At 53.0% G+C, this 20,414-nt stretch overlaps 2 protein-coding genes across 5 annotated transcripts in view; one reads left to right on the top strand and one right to left on the bottom strand.

Annotated features, from left to right (window-relative positions):
* Window positions 1–4,955: 4,955 nt before the first annotated feature.
* noxa1 (NADPH oxidase activator 1) lies at window positions 4,956–15,791 on the bottom strand. Of its 4 annotated transcripts, none has more exons than XM_088940478.1 (16): window positions 15,303–15,791; window positions 14,144–14,325; window positions 13,962–14,044; window positions 13,660–13,768; window positions 11,863–11,997; window positions 11,376–11,483; window positions 10,900–10,959; window positions 10,696–10,733; window positions 9,854–9,992; window positions 9,689–9,751; window positions 8,811–8,889; window positions 8,432–8,556; window positions 7,434–7,606; window positions 6,145–6,250; window positions 5,617–5,740; window positions 4,956–5,504 (listed from the first exon to the last, which is right to left on the bottom strand). In XM_088940478.1, exons 1-16 carry the CDS (start codon window positions 15,355–15,357, stop codon window positions 5,389–5,391), a joined length of 1,695 nt encoding a protein of 564 aa, XP_088796604.1. In that variant the 5' UTR covers window positions 15,358–15,791; the 3' UTR covers window positions 4,956–5,388. The 4 variants fall into 4 exon arrangements, with proteins under 4 accessions (XP_088796604.1, XP_088796605.1, XP_088796606.1 ...); XM_088940479.1 differs by having other exon boundaries at window positions 15,408–15,791; XM_088940480.1 differs by having other exon boundaries at window positions 14,144–14,321; window positions 15,408–15,516.
* Window positions 15,792–18,514: 2,723 nt separating this feature from the next.
* Window positions 18,515–20,414, top strand: part of npdc1a (neural proliferation, differentiation and control, 1a) — a 32,925-nt gene continuing 31,025 nt past the window's right edge. Inside the window, exon 1 of the mRNA XM_088940475.1 lies at window positions 18,515–18,850. Within this exon, the coding sequence (XP_088796601.1) occupies window positions 18,748–18,850 (103 nt within the window). The 5' untranslated portion in view covers window positions 18,515–18,747. The remainder of the gene's footprint in view (window positions 18,851–20,414) is intronic.

Here is a 20,414-nt window from a genome sequence, read left to right as displayed (position 1 = left end):
AAAAAAGTATCCAAGACAAAGTCCAGAAGCCATGGTAAAAAAAAAGCAAGGCTCAAGTCCAAAAAAACAAAACCCCAGAAGAAGCCCCAGGATGATATCTCACGGAGAAGATGTGTAACACCCAAAATCTAACCACATACTGAGCAAAGTTGAACCAGGGAGCAGGGTTAAAGTAGGCTGGAGGGGAGGCGTGGTGATGGGTTAACGAGGTCTGATTAACCTACGCCTCCCCAGAATGGATGAGGTACGTGCTACCGGTTTGGGTGCCCACTGGTGGCGGGATGCTGGTACTGCAACACACTGCAGGTTGCGGTTTGAGCTTCACAGCGCTAGGTGGCTTGGATTTTTTGCTGGTGTTTTCAAACGTGTGTGTGATATGAGTTTTATTACAGGGTCTCTGCATGATTGGCAGAGGAGGCTAATCTGAGGATTAAGCGATTCAGCCCCAGCAGTGCACAGGATGTTCAGTGTAATCCTCACCCTTTTATATAGCTATAGGAACCTGTGTTCATTCATTCATTCACTTAGCCCATAGTTGTTTTTACTTTCTGCTTCTTGCTGGGGTGCCTGAGCTGCCAGGCCTGTCCTATTTAAGACCCTTAAGCTCTTATTAGCAGAAAAGCAAGGGGAGTGAGATCCGCACTGCCAGTCCCAGATGCAGTCTTGGGCTATTTTTAATGACTGCTACTTAACGGCTGTCTTGCAGCACAGAGACATGAAATGAAGGCCTGTTATTCCCACAGCCCAAAAGGCTCTCCCGAATTTACGGCCTGTCACAAGTGCTCGTTGCCCTGGACCCTCTGCCGCGCCGGAGATCTCGTCCCTCCGGGCGGGGGTAGATGATTCTGGTCCGGTAAGGGAGGCAGCACAGCAGACAGCGGGAAAAGAGGGCAGGACTACATGCATTGATGTCCTCGGTGTGATTTGTGGATTCCCTCTTTGCGCTGCCTTGCCTGTTCTCTGTGGTTTATACTCTCCATTGCCCCAGTTCTTTGTGGTTTATACCCTGTACTGCCCTGGTTCCTTGTAGTTTATACCCTGCATTGCCCTGGTTCCCTGTAGTTTATACCCTGCATTGCCCTGGTGCCCTGTAGGTTATAACCAGTCTTTCCTGCAGCCTGTGCTTGTGTGCACCAGTGCCTGCGCTGCAGTTACTCTCTACAGTGCGGAGGTGCAGAATAGTTGATATAACTCTCTGAGAAACCCCGGAAAACTCCCTGCAAGGCAGCAGTCTGGAACAGTAGACACGGTTTTCCGACAGGTGCCAGCCTGTGGGTTCAGATCCCGGATGGAGAAACAGCTGTTGTGCTCTCGAGCACTTCACTTCACTCAGACGGACCCAGCACATTACCCGGCTGTAGAAGCGGGTACAAATGTCAGTCATATCAGATACAAGCCTCAGCTAAATGAATTAATGATAGACTGTGAGTAGTTGGAGAGGATGTGACCTCACCTTACCAGACCATAATCCCTGATGATGTATCCTCCCCCAAAACATTAGCTCGAACATCAGACCCATCACACACACCCTGAATGAGACAGCAGTAATCCCAGAGCGGTCACATAAACCGCAGTGATGGGGTCAGCTGCCCCCACCTGTGCACCAGGGATGATAACACTTATCCGTCCTTCGGATGAGACATAAAACCGAGGTCCTGGCTCTCTGTGGTCATTAAAAATCCCAGGGCGTTTCTCGAAAAGAGTTGGGGTGTTACCCCGGCGTCCTGGCCAAATTTCCCCCTGGCCCTTACCAATCCTGGCCTCCTAATAACCCCCATCTCTGAAGTGAGCGCTCATAAACGACTTGCTCTGCACTTCTCCTCATTTCTTCCTTCCCTATTTTTCCTCTCAATCCTCATCATTGGGAACAAAGAATTCGTCCAGGCTTCACTGTTGGCCTGGCTTCTGGTTTGCAGGCCAGGCTCCGTCGCTGATCTGTCAGCTGACGTGTCCTTCGTCGGCCCCAGTGCATCAGCATGTCTCCATAAGGGCTGGTCTGCCTGAACTGTGACGTCCAGGCAGGCCGGGACACCTCCAGAGAGGCAGGTGTGTGCTGCAGAGGTCCAGTGTGGGTGCAGTGTCTGGTAGACAGTGGGAACCTCAGTGCTGATGCAGTCCTGTTCTCAGCAGCTCCCGAGCACACCTGCTGAGCTTGCAGCTATTATAATAAACTCCACAATTACAAAGAACATCCTGAAGGTTACTTGCAAAATAAAGGCAAAAATACCATAGTGTACCGATACACATTCAGCGGAATACCAGACTTATACAGGAATTCCTGAAGTGCCACAGAAGGATGGGTTTGGGAGCATAATACTTTATTACTCTTGCAAATATTCTGGATGATGTCTTCCCCAACAATGTGGGGATCATCAGGAATTCCCTTCGAAAAAACAATGCAAGATTCCCGCAATTCCTGCAGTCTGAGACGGGGAAAAAAAAATCGTGGTACATTTAGACTGGTCACCCTGTTAAGACTGATGCAGGCTCTGAGAAATGAAATACATGCGCGTTCTGTAGCTCAGTGAGGGCACTGAATCAGCTCAATGAATTAAATCTTTCATCAAAAATCAGAATGAATTACGGCTTTTATTAAAAAAAAAAACAGTCCATTAATTTGCGCTTCTTTGGTGCAATCACGGTAGAATTTACGGAGCTGAGTCGTTCCCATATAAAGGATTTAATCCATCTTCTTGAGCCTCAGCTCTGCTCAGCTGTCGAAGCTGAGCTTCAGGCTCTGATCCAGCGTTCCCTAAATCTCCCAAACATCTTCAAGCGCTTCAGAATTCTAATCCCCTGGCTGGATTGAATCCTCAGGCTGCACGTCGGCTCTGCAGTCTCTCCACCGTGTGTGAGAAGTGGGGCAGCTCAATGTGGCTGTGGTTAGGACCCCCAGGCTGGGCTTTAGAGCCCTACACGGTGCCATCTCCTGTCCCGGTGACGGCACAGGGGTGCTTGTTCCTCGTCACAGACCGGAGCAGGGCGGAGGGAGAGTGTGAGCAGGGGACACACAGCCTGTGTCTTGGAGGCCTCCAGCCCTGGTCCTGGAGAGCGCTAATTCTTCGGGGCCCATGGGCCGGGGCGAAGTCACCCTGGGTTCGATGTCGGCCTGTGGCACTTACTGTGTGGAGTTTGCATGTCCTGCCTCTCTTTCTTAAACGTGATGAAATGATTTTGAGGCCCCCTGGCATCCCGTCCATGGTGTCGCCCTGCCTTTGCCCATTGCTTGCCAGTATAGGCCCCGGCTCCCCCACCACCCTGAATCGGAGGAACCAGTTCAAAATTGGCCGGATAGATTCTGAGTCCGCCGAAGACCATCGCCTTCTGCTGCTGCTGGTCTAAGTGCCCGGGTAAGGTGGTCATGACCTGATCGTCAATGGTAACTGGAATGATCCCAGTGGTTGCAGGAAAGGGCAGGTTTCTGTTGCCCCCCTGCTGTGGGAGATCAGAATAACATCGGCTGAGGCTGGGGGGCAGAAGTTGGAGGGGGGTATTTATAGTACTGATGATGTCTTCTGTTACTGCTTCTGTCAGTGCCCCATACGTACGTAATCAACAGATTATAGACAAAAGAAATGATTACAAAGACAGGAAAAGGAAAACTGCACCTGAATGCCATCATACACTGTAACTTTTCTGTGATTCTGGCTGAATGGTAGCAACAACAATAACAGTCTGCTCGGTGACGTGAACTTTCAATTCCTGTCTTTTTTTTGTCTCCTGTGATTCACAGCCACCTTCTCCGGCGAGAGAGAGGAGCGCTGTGAGTGACAGGAACTCGGCCGAGGACAAGAGGGGTATTGAACACGCTTTGAGAGGAGCTCAGCTTCTTGCCAGCTCTTCTTACAAGTGGTGACTGTTCCCTATGAGCCGGCGGCCCCTTGGGCGGCCTGAGCCGATGGTCCCTGTTCCGCTGAGTGACTGTGGGCTCGTGTCCGAGCCACCTGAGGCGGGAAGCTCGTTAGGTCGGCAGCTCGTCCAGATCGCGCCCAGAGGCCCGCTGTCACGATCGGAATCCCTCCTCTTAAGGGCGCTCCGGCCCTTTCGTGTTTTAGTTGATGATGCGCACCTGCCCAGTGTTTGTCCCTCCCTATTTAAGCCGGGCGCTCCCGCTACCCCTGGCTCTGCATAGGAAGACGGGCGCCCGGAGGCCCGCCTACCATCAAGTCACCCCACGTCCGCGGCTTGAGGCCACAGGCTTCCGAACGGCGTCCTGACCAGCTGAGTCCGGGGCTTGGAGCGCCTGGCCTCGTCTGTCTTTTTTAAAACTTCCTTGTTCCATGTCCCCGTTGCTTGTCTTTACTCTTGTCTTTGTCTTGGATGGACCTCCCAGTTTGGGATATTGGACTGAGCCCTGGTTTCCCTATCTGGACTGTTTTGAACCTGTTTGCCTGCACCACACCCCCCCCCCAAAGCACCAGATCACACCCGCCACGCCCCCCTGTCTGCCATCCCGTCCCGCTCCTGCTGTGTTTCCCTTGACGTCTTATTCCAGTCACTTCCGGATCATACCGTCTGCATGGGGGTCCTGAGCCACGCATCGTGACACCCACTGCCGGAGGAGGCATGCACATCACAGTACAGCGCAAAAAACGAGTGGCTTCACTGGGGGCACACAGGCCCCGCTCGAGCATCTGTAAGAGTGCAGCACTATTAAATGAAATGATGAGTGAGAGAAGCCTGTTTTAAACTGAACTCACTTGACCCGAGGAGCAGGAGACGAGGCAGTCAGACACACGGGGCAGTTTGCAGGAGTAATCTTTCTCAACGGTGCACGCTGGCCACTGCCCTAAATCTGTCCTGATCGCCTTTGAAAATGTAGCCCTAGCGCACAATTAGAGAGAAAAAACAGACAGAGATACAACAGTGCTTATCCACTGAGAGGTGAAAGAGTAACAGTATTGCACAGGGAACACACTTGGTGCACCTTAAAAGGGGAAACCCAAGCCATCGACTGGTTTTAAGGATTTATTTAATTTCTATAAACACACATACAGGTTGATTTTTAAAAGATTAAATTAACTTCAAATAGATCTACACAAAATGTCCGCTGCAGCCTGGCTAATGATATTCACTCTGCAGAGTAGACTAGCGCACTGCTGTGTTATCTGTCTTTTCACCAGACTAACGCACATGCGTTCAAAGTCGCGGAGCAGAGACAGATCTTTTTCCCAGCCGTGACGTGACGCAAGGGCATTTCGATAAAAAGGGAATGAGCTGAAGTCATCGAAGTCTAAGTGGAAATCGTCTGAGCTGACTGTGATAGTGCACCTACAGAGAGAGGAGAGCCAGATTCCAGAGCTCTGGGTGAACTGGTTTAGTGGCTCCAGTAGACCTCTGCCCGCAGTCGCTGGCCTGGCAGTGCCACTCTCTGCCCAGGGAGCCGCGTCACATGGCTGGGTTCTCCTTGCTGCTACTGGCCGCATCTGTGTCTCGGTATACAAAACACCTGGGGAAGATCCCGATCTTCCCAGCAGTGTGTCCTTCCAGCCACTCCTCGTTGACTGCAGGAGACAAGGACAACCGAGAATGAGCTCCCCGGAGACGGGACAGGAACACTTTCCAGCTCTGTCCCCTCTCAGGCACCCTGCTGCCTCTCGCTCTCGCCTCCCTTACCCTCCAACAGGATGTCTATGGTGTCCCCCTCGCTGAACTCCAGGTCCTCGGGCCCCTGGGCAGAGTAGTCATACAGCGCAAACACCTGGTACAGGATGGGCCTGCCGAGCAGAGGGTCCTCGAGCTGAGAATGGGAGGGAGGAACTCAGAGAACTCAGAGAGAGACAGACAGACACAGTGAGCGACTGGGAGACACAGAGAGAGACACAAACACAACTGAGAAACGCAGTCACCAATTGACTGGGACACAGATACACACAGACACAGACTGACTGGGACACAGACACACACAGATTGACTGGGAAACAGACACAGTCAGACTGGGAGAGTGGGAGAGACAAACACACAGTTAGACTAGGAGACAGACACACAGTGAGACTGGGAGACAGACACACAGTCAGACTCAGAGATAGACACACAGTTAGACTGGGAGACAGACACACAGTGAGACTGGGAGACAGACACACAGTCAGACTCAGAGATAGACACACAGTTAGACTGGGAGACAGACACACAGCCCCTCTGTACCTGACACCAGAGGGTTGTCCTCCCTGTCTCGGTTGCCTCCAGCAGCTCCTGCAGCTCTGCGTCCCCGCTGAGGGGGGTCAAGACGTGGGAGCCCAGCTCCCTGTGCCTGGACAGGGTCAGAGAGGGAGGGCTGAGACTGGGTGGCGCAAGTGCTCTGTCAGCGGCGGGCTGCCAAGTGCAGTCAGGGCATTCAGGCACCTCCGAGTGCGTTGGACAGGGAGAGGAGAGAGGGAGAAGAAGCAGGCGGAGACGGTGACAGAGCAGCGAAAGAGGTAAAGAACCTGGGAGTGTAACAGAAGAGTCAGGTGAGAGGAGGCCGCCTTGCTCATCCTGTGCATCTAGCTGCTATGACAGTAGTGATCATGATGATGGTGATGAGAATCCTTAAACTAACCAGGTAAACGAGCTGAGAACACATTCGCATTTACAAAGCCGGGCCTGGACAGGAGCCTACACACCACTGTTGCGTCAGAGACAGGGCAGGGAAAGAAAGAAAAGATCAATGAACAAAAAGTCATTGAGGTGACAGGACAGACTGTGGTGCTGCCTGAGCGATATTGTTAACAGAGACCAGCGGTGTGCGCTCCCGTTCCAGGAGTGACAGGTCTATTTCTGGTTTTCATTCCAGCTCGGAGCTGCGTGGCTTAATTGTGCCAAAGGAGCCAGGTGAGCTGTGTTTTCAATCAAGTTCTGATTGAAAATGAGTGGAGTCAGGCTGGAACCTGGTGGAACACCTCTTTAGTAATTGGAGGAGTTTGTGAATGAAATCTGTTGAGAGCTTACACGCTGTGTGCTGTTTGGCAAGTACTTAAAAACCCATGCAAGGGAGTTAAATACAAGACCATTCGGCAGTTTTGTCACGACGACTGAATGACACTCAACATGTTTTGCTCAAAAGGAAAGAGTAACCAGACACCTTCAGGCAGGGTAGGTCTGTCACCAATAACGGTTTTGCTAACTGGAAGATGCTGGGCACCCTTTAAAATAAAAAACTATAGTTACGCAGAAAACAGCAGTGTCTTGAATATCTTGTATTTCCACTGTTTCTTAATTGTATTAGTCTTATCCAGCAATGACCTGTATTGTCAGTTTGGCTGGGTGCCCTCTGTTAAACTGTACACACCTTCCTGATTCGTCTGGACTCTTTGCAGAAGGTTACTGTCTGAGCAGGGGAATCTGTGGTTGGCAATAAGAATATTAACCCACCAGCATGATTCTGTGTCATTTACAGGCTGATCTGTCTGTGTTGAGAGGTGAGGGGTCGAGGGGGGTCAGCTGGCTGTTCCTACCTGAGGCGGAGCTGTGCTGGGGGCTGACCCAACTTGCGGGCGATTCTCTCCTTCAGCTCTCTGTACGGCGTCTGCACGGGCACCCTCAGGGCCACGGTGTACCTGTAGTGGACCTTCACCAGAACCGAGCTGCCCGGGTTGGGCTCGTCCACACTGCCCCCTGCAGGCAGGCCCTGGAACACACAGTGGGGTTGGAGGAGCGGCTCGGTGAGTAAGCTGGGGGCAGCGCGACCCAGTGAAACGTTAACCGACATGAAGGAAAAGGGAAATGTAATCGCGATAGTGAGGACTTGTCGCCATCTAGCGGCGCAAGGTGGCACTGACTCCAGAAAACGCCGGAATTTACAATTTGCGTAGATTTAGACGGGGGTCTCATACTGCGGCCTCCGAGTTCAGATATGGCCCACATGCAAGGTCTGATTTGTATTCCAGACTGGGCTTTTTAATAACATTATCCGGATTAATTGGTCCAATTCATCTTCTTTGGTCTGGCTTTAACCTTTTGCTGACCAAAATGTGCCACCTTGTAACCTGATCTTATTAGACCCCTTAGTTCAGTTACACTGGGCCTGATCGGTACAGGGATGAGAGACCTGCCGTGCTCATTAACGACCCCTGGGCGGCATTGGTCATGAGAGTAGGGGTGTGTTAACCCCAGTGTGCTGGCTGAATTCCACTCCGGACTGTACAGTCTGACTCCCCCACCGGTCCCCCTTAATTCACCTCCTGCTGCACTTTCTCTCCCCTGCCCCTGATCTGCAGTGCAGTGGGGCCGCTGTGCCCCCAGGTGGGGCCTGTACTGCAGGGGTGGGTGATGAAGTACTGTGTATGAAGTGCTTTGGGATGAACAGCACTATAGCAATGCTAGGACCCATTGCACTCAGCCTGTTCCCTTAGACCTGTTCCCAAAGAATTTCCCAGCCCCCTCCCTCCTGTTCAGGCCCATTCCTCATTGGGCTGGGCCCCAGGGAGTGTCCAGTTCCAGACCCCCCTCTTACCTTCTTGTCCCAGGACCCCTCCAGGCGAGGATCTGCGTCTGTGAGCCCCGGGTGCGGAGGAGGAGTGAGGTGGGAGGACTGGGGGGCAGGAGCCACAGCGGGGGGGCACGTCCTGCCTGGACTTTCTGGACACAACGAGAAGAAAACCCGGCCACAAACGGAAACAGAATCGTATTTGGAAAGGTTAAATGGGCACCTTATTACGAAGTCATATCTTTGTGGGGAAGATTAACTGAGTGGGAAAATCCCTCTTCACGATCTATTCAGTGGTAATAATAGCATTAATGAAAGACCAATAATAACAGCAGCAGTGCTGATTCTAATAAACTCTTGTAAGTCATACGATTCCATCTGCGCCCCCATGGGGCGCTCCACACACCTGGCTGGGGCGCAGCGAGGCTGCCTCGGCACGTGGGGGGCGGCAGGCCCGGCGGCAGGGGTATCCCCGTTGGCACAATCTGGGATGGAAAGAAAACAGGATGAAAATTACGTCCAAACGGGTCCAGAATATTCAGAATATTCCTGAAACGATTATGATATTATAATATTGAAAGAGCAGGTGTCCTTGATATACCGTGATGCGCTGCAGCGCTCTCCCACACTCTACGGGCTCGAGAACTACCACTAACCCGGACTCAAATGCTCCTGTCTAACCCCAACCCCAGAACCAACCCTATCAGAAGTCCTAACCCTGCCGGTGACCCCGAACCTGTGCTTGAACCCTAACAGCCAGAGCACGCACAGGGGCACTCGGGTGACGCCGCTGGGGGACACAAGGCTGAAGTGCGTCCATGTCTGCCAGTGGGGATGGGGATGGAAAGGATGACAACCCATCCAGTTCGAAACGGGTCCTGTGCACAGTCGGACGCTCGCTGTTTAAAAGCCGAGCAGGGTGAAAATTGGGCACACGGGGGCCACCCGAAAAACAAGCTATCAAGTCATAGTAAGAACTGTGAAAGACTCAGGAAGCGAGGGTGGGGTGCTTTTCACACCTCCAACAGCCTACAAGTGAATTAGGAAGGATTGTGCAAGAGGTATGCAATTATTTGTCAATAATGCAGACTGCTAACACTTATTTTTCCGAAAACAGAAAAGCATGAATCGGATCAGGGACTGTTTCAAACACTGTAGCATGCCCACTGTGTTTCCTCGCCTTTTGCAAATGTAACTGAGGAGCGTTCTCGTCACCGGAGCGACAGACACACCCCGGCCCTGGTCTGTACACAGTGGGGAGGAGGCAGGGGGACAGCAGAGTACCTTGTTTTTGTCTGCCTTTCTGTTGCTCGTGGGCTCCAGGAGCGAGAGGGGCAGCAGGCCTTTCTGTAGAGAGGTGGCAGGATGGGAGAGTAAGAGATTCATTCCGAACGATACAGCACCCTGCTGCCTCCCCCCCCTCACCCCCGCCTCAGGGTCGCCCCCTACCTGTCCGTCGTAGATGACAGTCACAAGGCTGTTGACTCCGCCGTCACCCAGGACGAAGACCTTCTCCCCCTGCGGCACGTGCAGCTCCCCGGGTCCCTGCGGCACGTGGGTCGAGCGCACACACATGTACCGTGACTCTCTGCAGGGGGAAGGAAGAGCAGCTCTCACCTGCTTCACGAACTGCGCCGCCCCCTTGTGGCCGAGCCAGTGAACAACGAGTAAAAGAGCAACAGGTATTAATAGTTAATTCCTTATGCTTATATAGTGCTTTTCTGGATACTCCACTCCACTCAAAGCGTTTTACAGGTAACAGGGATATATTCTCACACAAAACAACAGGATGGGTCAGCCAGCAGCCCTTCCATTCCTATTACAGAACTCTGCCAGCACTCTATCACTTAATTATTTAATTGATAATTATCAGCATCCACATAACAATTAAGGCTAGGCCAGAGATTGGATTAGACTGGGTGGGATTGACTGAACTGGGATGAACTGGATTGGACAGGACTAGATTGATAAAACTGGGATGGATTGCATTGAATTGGATTACATGAAACTGGACCGGGTTGGCTGGAACTGCGTGTCGAGTAGCTCTGAATTAAGGAAAGCTGTCTTCTTAGAACATGTGAGGTTATATAATTAGCAGAAAACCATAATCGTCAGTCACTCACAAACAAACAAGGTCTTTTACGTGCAGGTCATACAACACAGGCACATAACAACACATGGCCAGTGCAGGAGCCCAGCTCATTATGAAGAGCTTAATGAAACAGTGGGTAATCTCGCACATTTCTTCTGAAGCACCTTCAGTGAAACCAGGCAACAATCTGTTCACTTACTGTGCTCTGTCTGCCTTGGGCTCGTAGTATCCCGGCTTCTGATAAATGAGAGGACGAGAATGAGACATCGATCCTTTGGCACCCTTATAAGAGTTTGTCATTGTAAAGGGGGCAGGACCGTCCTCCTCTCTCCAAAGGGTGACCATATGGCCCTGTAGCTGATCCGCAGGAGCCTGCTATACGGGGAGAGGAGCTACACTGTACCTGCAGTCGCAGGGGCTCAAAGCCAGCAAAGTCATCATTGGGGATCACTGAAGAGATCACCTGCAACACAGAGCACCACGTCACTGACAGACACTGGGCAGGCTCTCTGACACACTGACACACGCAGTCAGTGTGTGTCAGTGTTTGTGTAGGTGGTTGTGAGTATGCGTGAGTGTGATTGTGAGTGAGTGTGAACGTGCATGAGTGTGAGTGTGTGTCAGTGTGAGTGTGTCAATGTGAGTGTGTGTATGTCAGTGTGAGTGAGTGTGAGTGTATGTGACCGTGAGTGTGAGCGTGTCAGTGTGAGTGTGTGTATGTCAGAGTGAGTGAGTGTGAGTGTGTCAGTGTGAGTGTGTGTATGTCAGAGTGAGTAAATGTGAGTGTGTGTATGTCAGAGTGAGTGAGTGTGAGTGTGAGTGAGTGTGAGTGTGTCAGTGTGAGTCATTGCGAGTGAGTGTGAGTGAGTCCCAGGGTACCTTGGGTTTTCCCAGGAAGTCCCTCTGCTCCAGCTGTTCCACATCCTGCTTTCGTGGACGGAACACTTCTCCCTCCGGCACCAGGAGAGGATCCAGCACCATCTGCTTCTAAGAGGGAGAGAGAAGAGGAGGAGAGGGAGGACAAGGGATGGATCCCAGAGGAGGAGATGAACAGGGCTAGAGTGAGAGTCACATACACCATAACTAAATAATTACCCCACAGACAGGAAGAAGAAGAATTGTTCCTAATGCAAGAAACGGTATATGGCTGATAAAGTAAATAGAAAAAGTGGCGAACTGTCTAAGGTATAAGAATAGTGACCTTCCAGAAAGAGGCCGAGAGAGAGGGACAGGGATGTGGAGGGGCGATGGGCAGGGAGAGGAGGTGTGCAGGTGGGACAGCGGGGGTGGAGGTGAGAAGGAGGACAGGAATTGTAAGAAAAGCCGAGATCTTGTTTGCCCCACCCGCCCCCTCCCTCATACTCACAGAGAGACGGTCCAAGGCAACATCCAGGTTGGCCCCCCGCCCTCCACCTCTTTCCCCGGTCAGTGTGAGCAGCAGGTCCCCAGCCTCGTCCCACTGGCCCAGACGCGAGTGCACCACAGCCTCGTTATACAGCACCTGTCCACCAGGGGGCAGAGGTGCATCAGGGCCTGCTGTCGGCTGACTGGTGGGCTAGAGGGGCGGGGCGAGTTGTCCCTGGGAGAGCTGATTGGCTGACAGCGGGGTAGGTGGGTAGGATGTTGGCGAATCAGCTGAGTGCTGGGGTGGTGGGTAAGCGTGTAGGTTGGTGAGTTGGTTAGTGAGCTGGTTAAGCTATAAGCGACAGGTCTGCATGTGGTTGTGGGTTGGCTATGGCCCATGTTACTGTATGGTTTAGCGGGATGGCTGTTAAGTTGGATTGTTAATTAGTGGGATGGTCAGTGCAGACTACTGGTCGGTTGACTGATTTCTTGTTTTGACTGTGATACAGGGAAAGACACCAGCAGTGTGACCCAGGTGGACAGCATGGCAGGGCATGAGAGGGCTCAACTCTAGCATTCCTAAGCTGCCTGGTCCTCCTCTAACTCACCGAGACAGATGAGGCAGATTAGAGGTGAGAGGAAGGTGTCTGCTGCCTGCCTATCTAGTCCAGTCACTCTCTGTATTGATCCAGTAACCTCATCCATAATTCGGAAGGATTGCAGTCAGTCAGGTTCAATGGCAAGCCAGGAAGGAATTTCGCTTCAATTGGAAGAATTTAAGATGACTCACTCAGTGTGTCTAGCAGTGACTGTATTGTGTGGTGAAAGCTGTCCTCTCTTTCCTGCTAACACCTGCCTTCAGCTTGATTCCCCACAGACTTCGCCCAACTCAAATTCCCCACATTCCGATCCCCAGCTCTTCCCATCCCCATCCGTCTCCGACTCGGCTGCCCAACCACAGCAGAGACACGCTGCTGCCTGTCCTACTTAGCCTCCCCCCCGTGGAGATCGAGCGCCGGCTTGGCCTTCTGACAGAAACGGCAGGAATGTCGTTTCTCTGCCTGCTCAGGTGTCGCCCTGTGAGCTCTGCTGTCCGCACGTAGCGCCTCTTCGCCACAGACGAAGACTTCCTGCAACTCACCTTAACCCTGACCCAGGGACTGCAGGTCGAACCCAGGCACAGAGGGGTGTGCGGTACAGGGGAGCAGGTGTTAGCACTGTCCAGTTAAGAGACTCCATCGGGCACCAGACAGGCAGGCAGCACTGAGTCCTGGAAGACGCTGGATTGTAAGAGCAAGAGCTCTGGAGCTTTCGCCTGCAACTATATCTCCCTGCGACTCACAGCTGGCAGCCTCACTGGAGCTCAGCAGGTGTGCGCCTGACCAGTACCTGGATGGGAGACCTCCTGGGAAAGCTTAGGCTGCTACTGGAAGTGGTGTTAGTGGGGCCAGTATCCCAGGGCATTTTAAAGAGTAGGGGTGTTACCCCGGCGTCCTGGCCAAATTTCTCCCTTGGCCTTTACCAATCTTAGCCTCCTAATAATCCCCATCTCTGAACTGGCTCTCTTCTCCTCCCCACTGAGAGTTGGTGTGTGGGGAGCGTACTGGTGCATCCAGGTGGGGCTGCACATTGGTGGTGGCAGTGGGATTCCCCATTACCTGTACAGCACTTTGAGTGGAGTGTCCAGAAAAGTGCTATATAAGTACAAGGATTATTTATTTAGATGAAAGCAGATGGAAATTAACCCAAGGGGCAGCATAGTTAACAGAAGGGGTTAAAGATAACCCTGGGGAGAGGGGGGTAAACTCAGGGAGCTCACCTGCCAGCTGTATAGTTTGTAGCGCAGGCCCAGCTGTCTGTAGTCGATCACAGGGTTTCCTCGCATGTGCCTGTGGGCCAGGGTGCAGTCGGAGAGCGCCTCCTCCAGCCTGCGGACAGAGAGGGGGAGCCGAGAGGCTGGTCGGGTCCGGTACTATCACACATTTGGACTTCAGTCTCAGTACAGCAGTCAGTACACTGGTACAGCTGTCACTACCTCAGTACAGCTGGCAGTACACCGGTACAGCGGGCAGTACATATTTATCACATTTCATCTTTCACTACTGTGGTTCAATCCCTCACCTGCTGGTAAGCACGTTCACTGCTGCCCTCTGGAAAAAGCCCACAGCCAGTCGTTCATCCTTGGCGATGGTTTGGTCCAGAGCCTGGACACAGGTAGGGGTCAGTGTTACTATGGTTCATGTTGAAGGTTTCTTAATCGCTCACTCTCTTCCCGCCTCAGAGCCTCCTGCGCGATCTCCCACCTGCAGGGCCTGCTCCAGGTGTCCCAGGGTGAGGTGCACGGAGGCAGCGGTGAAGAGCGTCCGGGCGGTGGGCTCGCTGATCTTGTCCAGGCTGCACAGCGCTGCTGTCCAGTCCCGGCGGTCCACCGCCTGAACAGCCTCATTCCACAGGCGGATCAGCTCTGTGTAGAGCATGGCTCTGCCTGGAGGGAGACAGGGACAGACAGGGACAGACAGGGGCAGAGGGACAGAAGGACAGAAGGAGACAGAGAGGGGCAGAGGGGCAGGAAAAGGGCAGGGACAGAGAGGGGCAGAGGGAGAGAGGGAGGGCAGGGACAGAGGGGCAGAGGGAGAGAGGGAGGGCAGGGACAGAGGGGCAGAGGGAGAGAGGTGGGTAGAGGTACAGGGGCAGACAAGGACAGAGAAACGAAACAGACAAGGAACATGAGGAAAAACATCAGGGGAAAATCTTTTCTTTCCCATGAGGGAAGTACGAACACAGCTCACAGCGACATCACGTTTACACACCTGTACAGAACAGTACGCACCTCCACTGACAGACTCTTCCCACTCCTGAAGCACGCTCAGCACTCCAAGTGCTGCGTTTCTTCTCTCTACTTTTCAGCATGGAGCTACCCTGTACGTATTCCTTTACACTCTGTGCTGTATGATCATTGCGCCTTGCATGGAGAGTTCAGGCAAACTGGTATAGCAGCTCCAGCAAAGCCCCCCTGCACCTGAAGGTGACTTTGAGAGGGAGGGAGTGTGTGTGTGACAGAGCCAGGGGAACACCCCAGCAGAGACACCCTGTGTCATTTCTCCCGTCGAATCCTCCTGAACCGGAACCGGAGAGATTCAGGATTGGACGAGACTGTCTGTGTGGCTCTGTGTGTCTACTGGACACATGCAGGCAGGGGATCTGTGAAAGTGACTACTGTCTCTGGCTCTGTGCAGGTGTAGGCATATAGAAGGCACATATGAGGTCCTGTACAGGAATGTAAAAGTAATCTAGGCTGATGTAAAAGCTCCGGCTTCCAGCTTTTCCTAAAAGTAAACACGACTAAACCAAAAGGCCTGAGTCCCACTCGCACCTGCTGCAGGGACACAGCACTGCGGTTGTGGGTGTTCTGTACACACCGGGACAGAGGAGACCGAGGTAATATGGACAGACCCCACTGACCTGGAATCTCAGCTCTGAAGGAAGGAGCAGCTGTAAGCTGGTTGTGGATAAACATGCTGTAAATCCCCGTTTGCGCTGTAAAGCCTCTTCGTCCCCAAGACTCACCTTCAGAAGGGGGCGGCCGAGCTTCCCAAGGGTCAGAGCAGAGGAGCGGTGTTCTGGACAGCAGGACCGGCTGACAGAGGAGTGATCTGGGGAGCAGCTCCGAGGCTCTGAGGCGCCGGGCAGAGAACAGGGAAGTTTCAGACACGCTGAGCGACACGCCTGATCGCACCGCGCTGCTCCGCTCCGCCAGCAAGGAAGTCAGGAAAGAAAATTCTGTACACACACCCTCGGAGGCTCAGAGGCGCACACGCACACGAGCACTCAGAAGAGATCAGGGAAGAAAGAGCCGGGGAATTCCAGAAAGTGCGGACAAAGGAGCCCTTTCTGTGAGCCTGCTGAGACGAAGCGGAGAGGCTGGTTCATGTTTTAACTCCCCCGTTCACAAGGAGGGAAACTCTTTCTGCTTGAAGGCTGGTCTTAGCACCTCCCAGATCCTGCAGCGTGGAAAGAGAAGATCCTGTCAGGAACAGGACTCCCCACAGAAGCAGGAGAGGGGAGAGGCGGGGGCGACACTGGTCTTCATGATAAGGAATAAGCACACAGTTTAGATTACCCCATCCTTGATATTTGTTCTGAGGATCTCACCCAGCAGATTCATGAAAGGTGCCAGGGCATCGGCTTCGGCAACATGACTGGTTATCTTGCTCCAGACTCCCACAGCCCATCGCGTGAATTTTAAAAATGAACACAAGTTCCATCAGACACCATCAGCAGCCCTGAGCGTACACGGGCAGCAGGAAATACTGTGTGAGCAAAAGCACTGGGCAGAGAGAGGGGCTTTGCGATGTCATAGCCCATGCGCTTCGTGATGTCATAGCCCATGCGCTTCGCGATGTCATAGAGTCCCATTCTAGAACCCTGGGGCAGAGCCGGGTGTGTGTGTCCAGAGAGCTGTGGTGCTGCAGTAGACAGGGGGCTCCACAGACATGGATTTCTGGATGAAGACCACCAAGTTCTCCGCGCGGGGCCGTCTTCAGAACCTGCGGCCGTACGGCGCCCACAGCTACCTCTCCGGCAGGCTGCACCTGGACCTTCAGGGGTAACAATTATTTTTGTATTGCCCAGGGCTGAGGGGAATGTCCTACGCAGAAGGAGCTGAATCCTCCCTAGTCTTGAACACAGAAGACCAGGAGAGAACCTGATCCAGGTGTTGTAATCCTCAAAGGCCCAGCCGAAGTAAAGCGAAATGGATCCACCCCAGTGCTGGAAATATATCGGTGATACAGAACTGGACTTAGGCCTAAACCCGTGATTGTACTCAATATCAGAAAATATTCAGATTTCCATGCAGTTATGAAGAGATACAGAAATGTCAGAGCTGTGAGGTCACGGGTAACTGACTGTCTTCCACAGGCATGCAGGGAAGAGTGGCGCCCCCCAGAGGTTTGGACAGCGCATAACCTCCATGGATCCTGGTCAGACCTGCAGAGCCAGCCATTACTGCCTGATAGTTTAATTAGCCGATATATTGCTTACGTGTCAGACATTGAGTGAAATGTCGATGAACGGATTGATTTAGCCTTTGTCGATAATCTATTGGACCATAAAAACGCTAGACATTTAAGGGCGCAGGAGTTAAGAATGACCATTATGTCATATCTGAGTGGTGGTGCACTCAGACTGGTGACTGAAGGGGTGCCCTGCTGTATGTGACACACTGGGGGATTATTTGGGCATGAGAAGCACTACAGAAATGAAAGCCATTATTGTTCTAATAGTTGTTACAGTCACTGGGTAGTGATTTAAATAAAAGCAGAAATTTGTTGTAGTAAAATTCTTTAACAGTCTGGAATTCTTTGGGAGCAAAGGATGTGACTGTGCATCAGCATAACCTTAGGACAATCCCAGACTGCTCTACATTCTTTCTTATTGACTAAATCATTTCTTATTGACATCACCACTGATTCCAATTGGCCATTGCAAAATAAAAGGAGAACTAAACTACTTTTTTATACAATATGGTGTTGAAGAACAGTATACCATCCAATTTATACTGACCAAACAGGCGCCTCTACTTTACTCTGAACGCAGTTCACTTTCTTACCACAAGGTGGCGCCAGAGGACAGCGGGCGCACGGCTGGTACGACTACATCACGTATCCTGAGAGGAGGGAATTTTTTATAGAGGAGCGGGTAGGTCCCCCCCTTCCCCCCGGTTATCACTCAGAAATCTCTTAGTTTTTCCCTGGTTTCACACTGAGCGGTGAAACAAGGAGACACAAGGTCACAACTGGGAAAGTTAAAAAGGAATTCGATGAGTATGAAAGATAGGAAAGCACCTCTTTACACAAAGAGTGGTAGGTGTGTAGAACAGATTTTGCAGCCAGGTGACTGAGGCTCAAACTCTGGGCTCTCCTGGAAGAAGCAAATGAACAAAATCTGACAGCTGCTTAGGTAAGTTTAGGTAACGGAACTGGCCCCACTAACACCTCTTCCAGCAGCAGCCTTAGTTTTTCCCAGGAGGTCTCCCATCCAGGGGCTGGCCAGGCTCACGCCTGCTGAGCTCCAGTGGGCTGCCAGCTGTGAGAGCAGGGATTTTAACCCCGGTGTCCTTTCTGCTCTCGAGTCAGCTCTAAGGTTCTCCCTGGCTTCGGCAGGGTGAGCAGTTCCCAGCCCTCCCCCGATCTGCTGTTCCATGTGTACAGCACTTTATCAATGAAATCATCCTTTTAACAGCTCAGGTGGGGAGCTGCGTCAGCATGCATGGTCTGCAAAGGAACAAGTAATAGGTGTATTCCCTGCTGAGAACGCAGGAGAGGGAAAACACAACGTTTCAGTGTGAGCACCTGAAGGCTTCACAGCCAAGACGTTGCGTTTCCTGTCTTCTCTTTTCAGCATGGAATAAACCTCTTACTTGTTCCCTGTTATTTAACATATACATCTGGACTGTACTCTGCACTCGCCTGTTCTTTCTGCACCTGCTACGGCTCAGCCACAGCCGCACCTGTTACCTGCCGGGTGTGACGTCACCGCGCTGGTGCGCGTTGGGAGGGGGGGGGGGGGCGGGCGGAGGCGGCTCAGCGAGCGTCAGGACGGAGCTCCGCCCCCTCCCCCCCCCCCACGTCTTCTTCTCCCTCCAGCTGACGACAGGTCGCCTCCTCCCCGCCAGGTCAGTCCGGTTTTCCACAGAAGCACAGAGCATCGCGTCGTGCGCGCAGCAGGGCTACTGCTGTCACTGAGCCGCCGGGATAGCTGGAGCGGAGCAGCCGTGCACCAAGAGCTCTCTTCTTTCGTCTAATTTCTCTTCGCCTACGCTTGTGTCCCCCCGGAGAGAGGATGGGGAAATGACAGCCCCCGCTCTCCCCGTCCCGTGTGCCGCTCTCCCGCTGTAAGGACTAGGATGCTCACCGAGACCAGAGGGGCGGCGGGCCGGCCCGGGGCCTCCCTGCCGCTCGGGGTCTGTCTCTGCGCGATCCTCCTCGCCGTCGGCGCCAGCCTGCCAGGTAGGAGGGAGAGACAACCCGCTCGGTCTTCGTGCGCCGGGAAGGACGGGACGTGGGGGCTCCGCTCGTTGGCGCAGCAGCTATCTGCGATAGCGTCCATATGTAACGGTAGCTGATGTGGCTGTGCGTGTTCAATTCAGAATGTTATTGAAATAACACGGGGGTCGCGTTACTACCGTCACTGATGTTATTAAGATGAATTATTTTTAATAATATGACCCATCTTGAAGCTCGGATACGGTGTTTTTGTTGTTGTCGTGGGAGGGGGTCGCGCTGGTGACGTCCCGGTAATTGCGGGTGGAGCGTCGTGTTTGAACACACGGGCTGCGGTGTGTTGTGTTGTGTTGTGTCGTGGTGTTCTTGTGCTGAAACAAACGGGCCCCCCGTCTGTCTCGGAAACGGGGCGCGAATATGGCGGCCGAATTCGAACCATTGCGGTTGTGTTGTTTTTTTTTTGTTTTGTCAACGTGCTGTGTGTGTGTGTGTGTGTGTTTTTTTTAAACAATGAGTGTTTGTTACCGTCTGTCGTGTCCGCATCTGCCCCGCTCTCCTTCCCCTCTCCTGTCGGGACGGTGCCCGGAGGTTTCCGCGAGGTGGCAGCGCCGGTACCGACCCGGGACCCCTGTCCTGTGAGCCCGGGGCGTCAAAGGAGGAAAATTGGACAATTCCCCCCCTGCGGGCTCAGGACCTGACCCCCAGAGCCCGACCCTTTGGGATCCGCGAATCCCCTGTACTGTGTCGAGAGCTGGGCACCGGCACCCGAGGGCGGGCCGTGTTTTTGTGCCATATGGCAGCTTAATGTTACTGTTTACGGCGCCAGCGTTTGCTCAACACACGGTACAGCCCTTTCCAAAGGTATCCGGGCCCTTTGTCCCCGCTCCTGTCTCGAATTTCCTGCGGCTGGTGTTAATTATTCCCCGGGAATAATGGTACGTTTGTCTCCGCGAAGCCCCCTCTCGCGCCCGCCGGGGGGGGGGGGGGCCGGGCTGTAGGCTGTGACGTCGGCCCGCGAGCTCGCGTCGCGCCCCTTCTCGGCTGAAGGTGCGAGCGCGACCGTGTCCGGAAACGGGGGCTCCAGACACACATGCCCCACGCACAGCCAGGCGGAAGGAAAGGAAAGAGAACCGATGAACTCGGGAGCAGGGCTGAGCCGCTGCCGGAATCGACCGAGTCGTTGATTGGTCGCAAACGTACGCTGGAGTCAGACTGGAAATTCCTCTCAATCCCATGGGATTCTCCCAGTTCCCCCCTTTTATTAATGCCCAGACCCGTGGACTGTGGCGAGATAGAGTTGGCTATGCTGCTGTATGCAACTGTAGTTCCCCCAGCAGAGCCAGCTGGGGTCTCCCACTTGCTCGTCTGGAAATGCAGGGTACCCCGGTACATTATGGTCTTTGCCCTGTGACTGTTACCTCGAAGATGGGAAGACACCTGTGGCAGAGCTCCTCACCTCTATCCCTGGGTTATTCCACGCTAGGCTGCAGTGCTGCCTAAGGTTCGACCCCCTTTGCCTGTTTACGGTGATATTCTGACATCATCCTGTAGCAGGAATTGAAACACGTGT

Source organism: Atractosteus spatula, chromosome 23, assembly GCF_055471065.1.
Source record: "Atractosteus spatula isolate fAtrSpa1 chromosome 23, fAtrSpa1.hap1, whole genome shotgun sequence".
NCBI classification, from domain to species: domain Eukaryota; kingdom Metazoa; phylum Chordata; class Actinopteri; order Semionotiformes; family Lepisosteidae; genus Atractosteus; species Atractosteus spatula.
The sequence above is the reverse complement of the archived record's forward strand: the minus strand, read 5'-3'. Positions and strand labels throughout refer to the sequence as shown.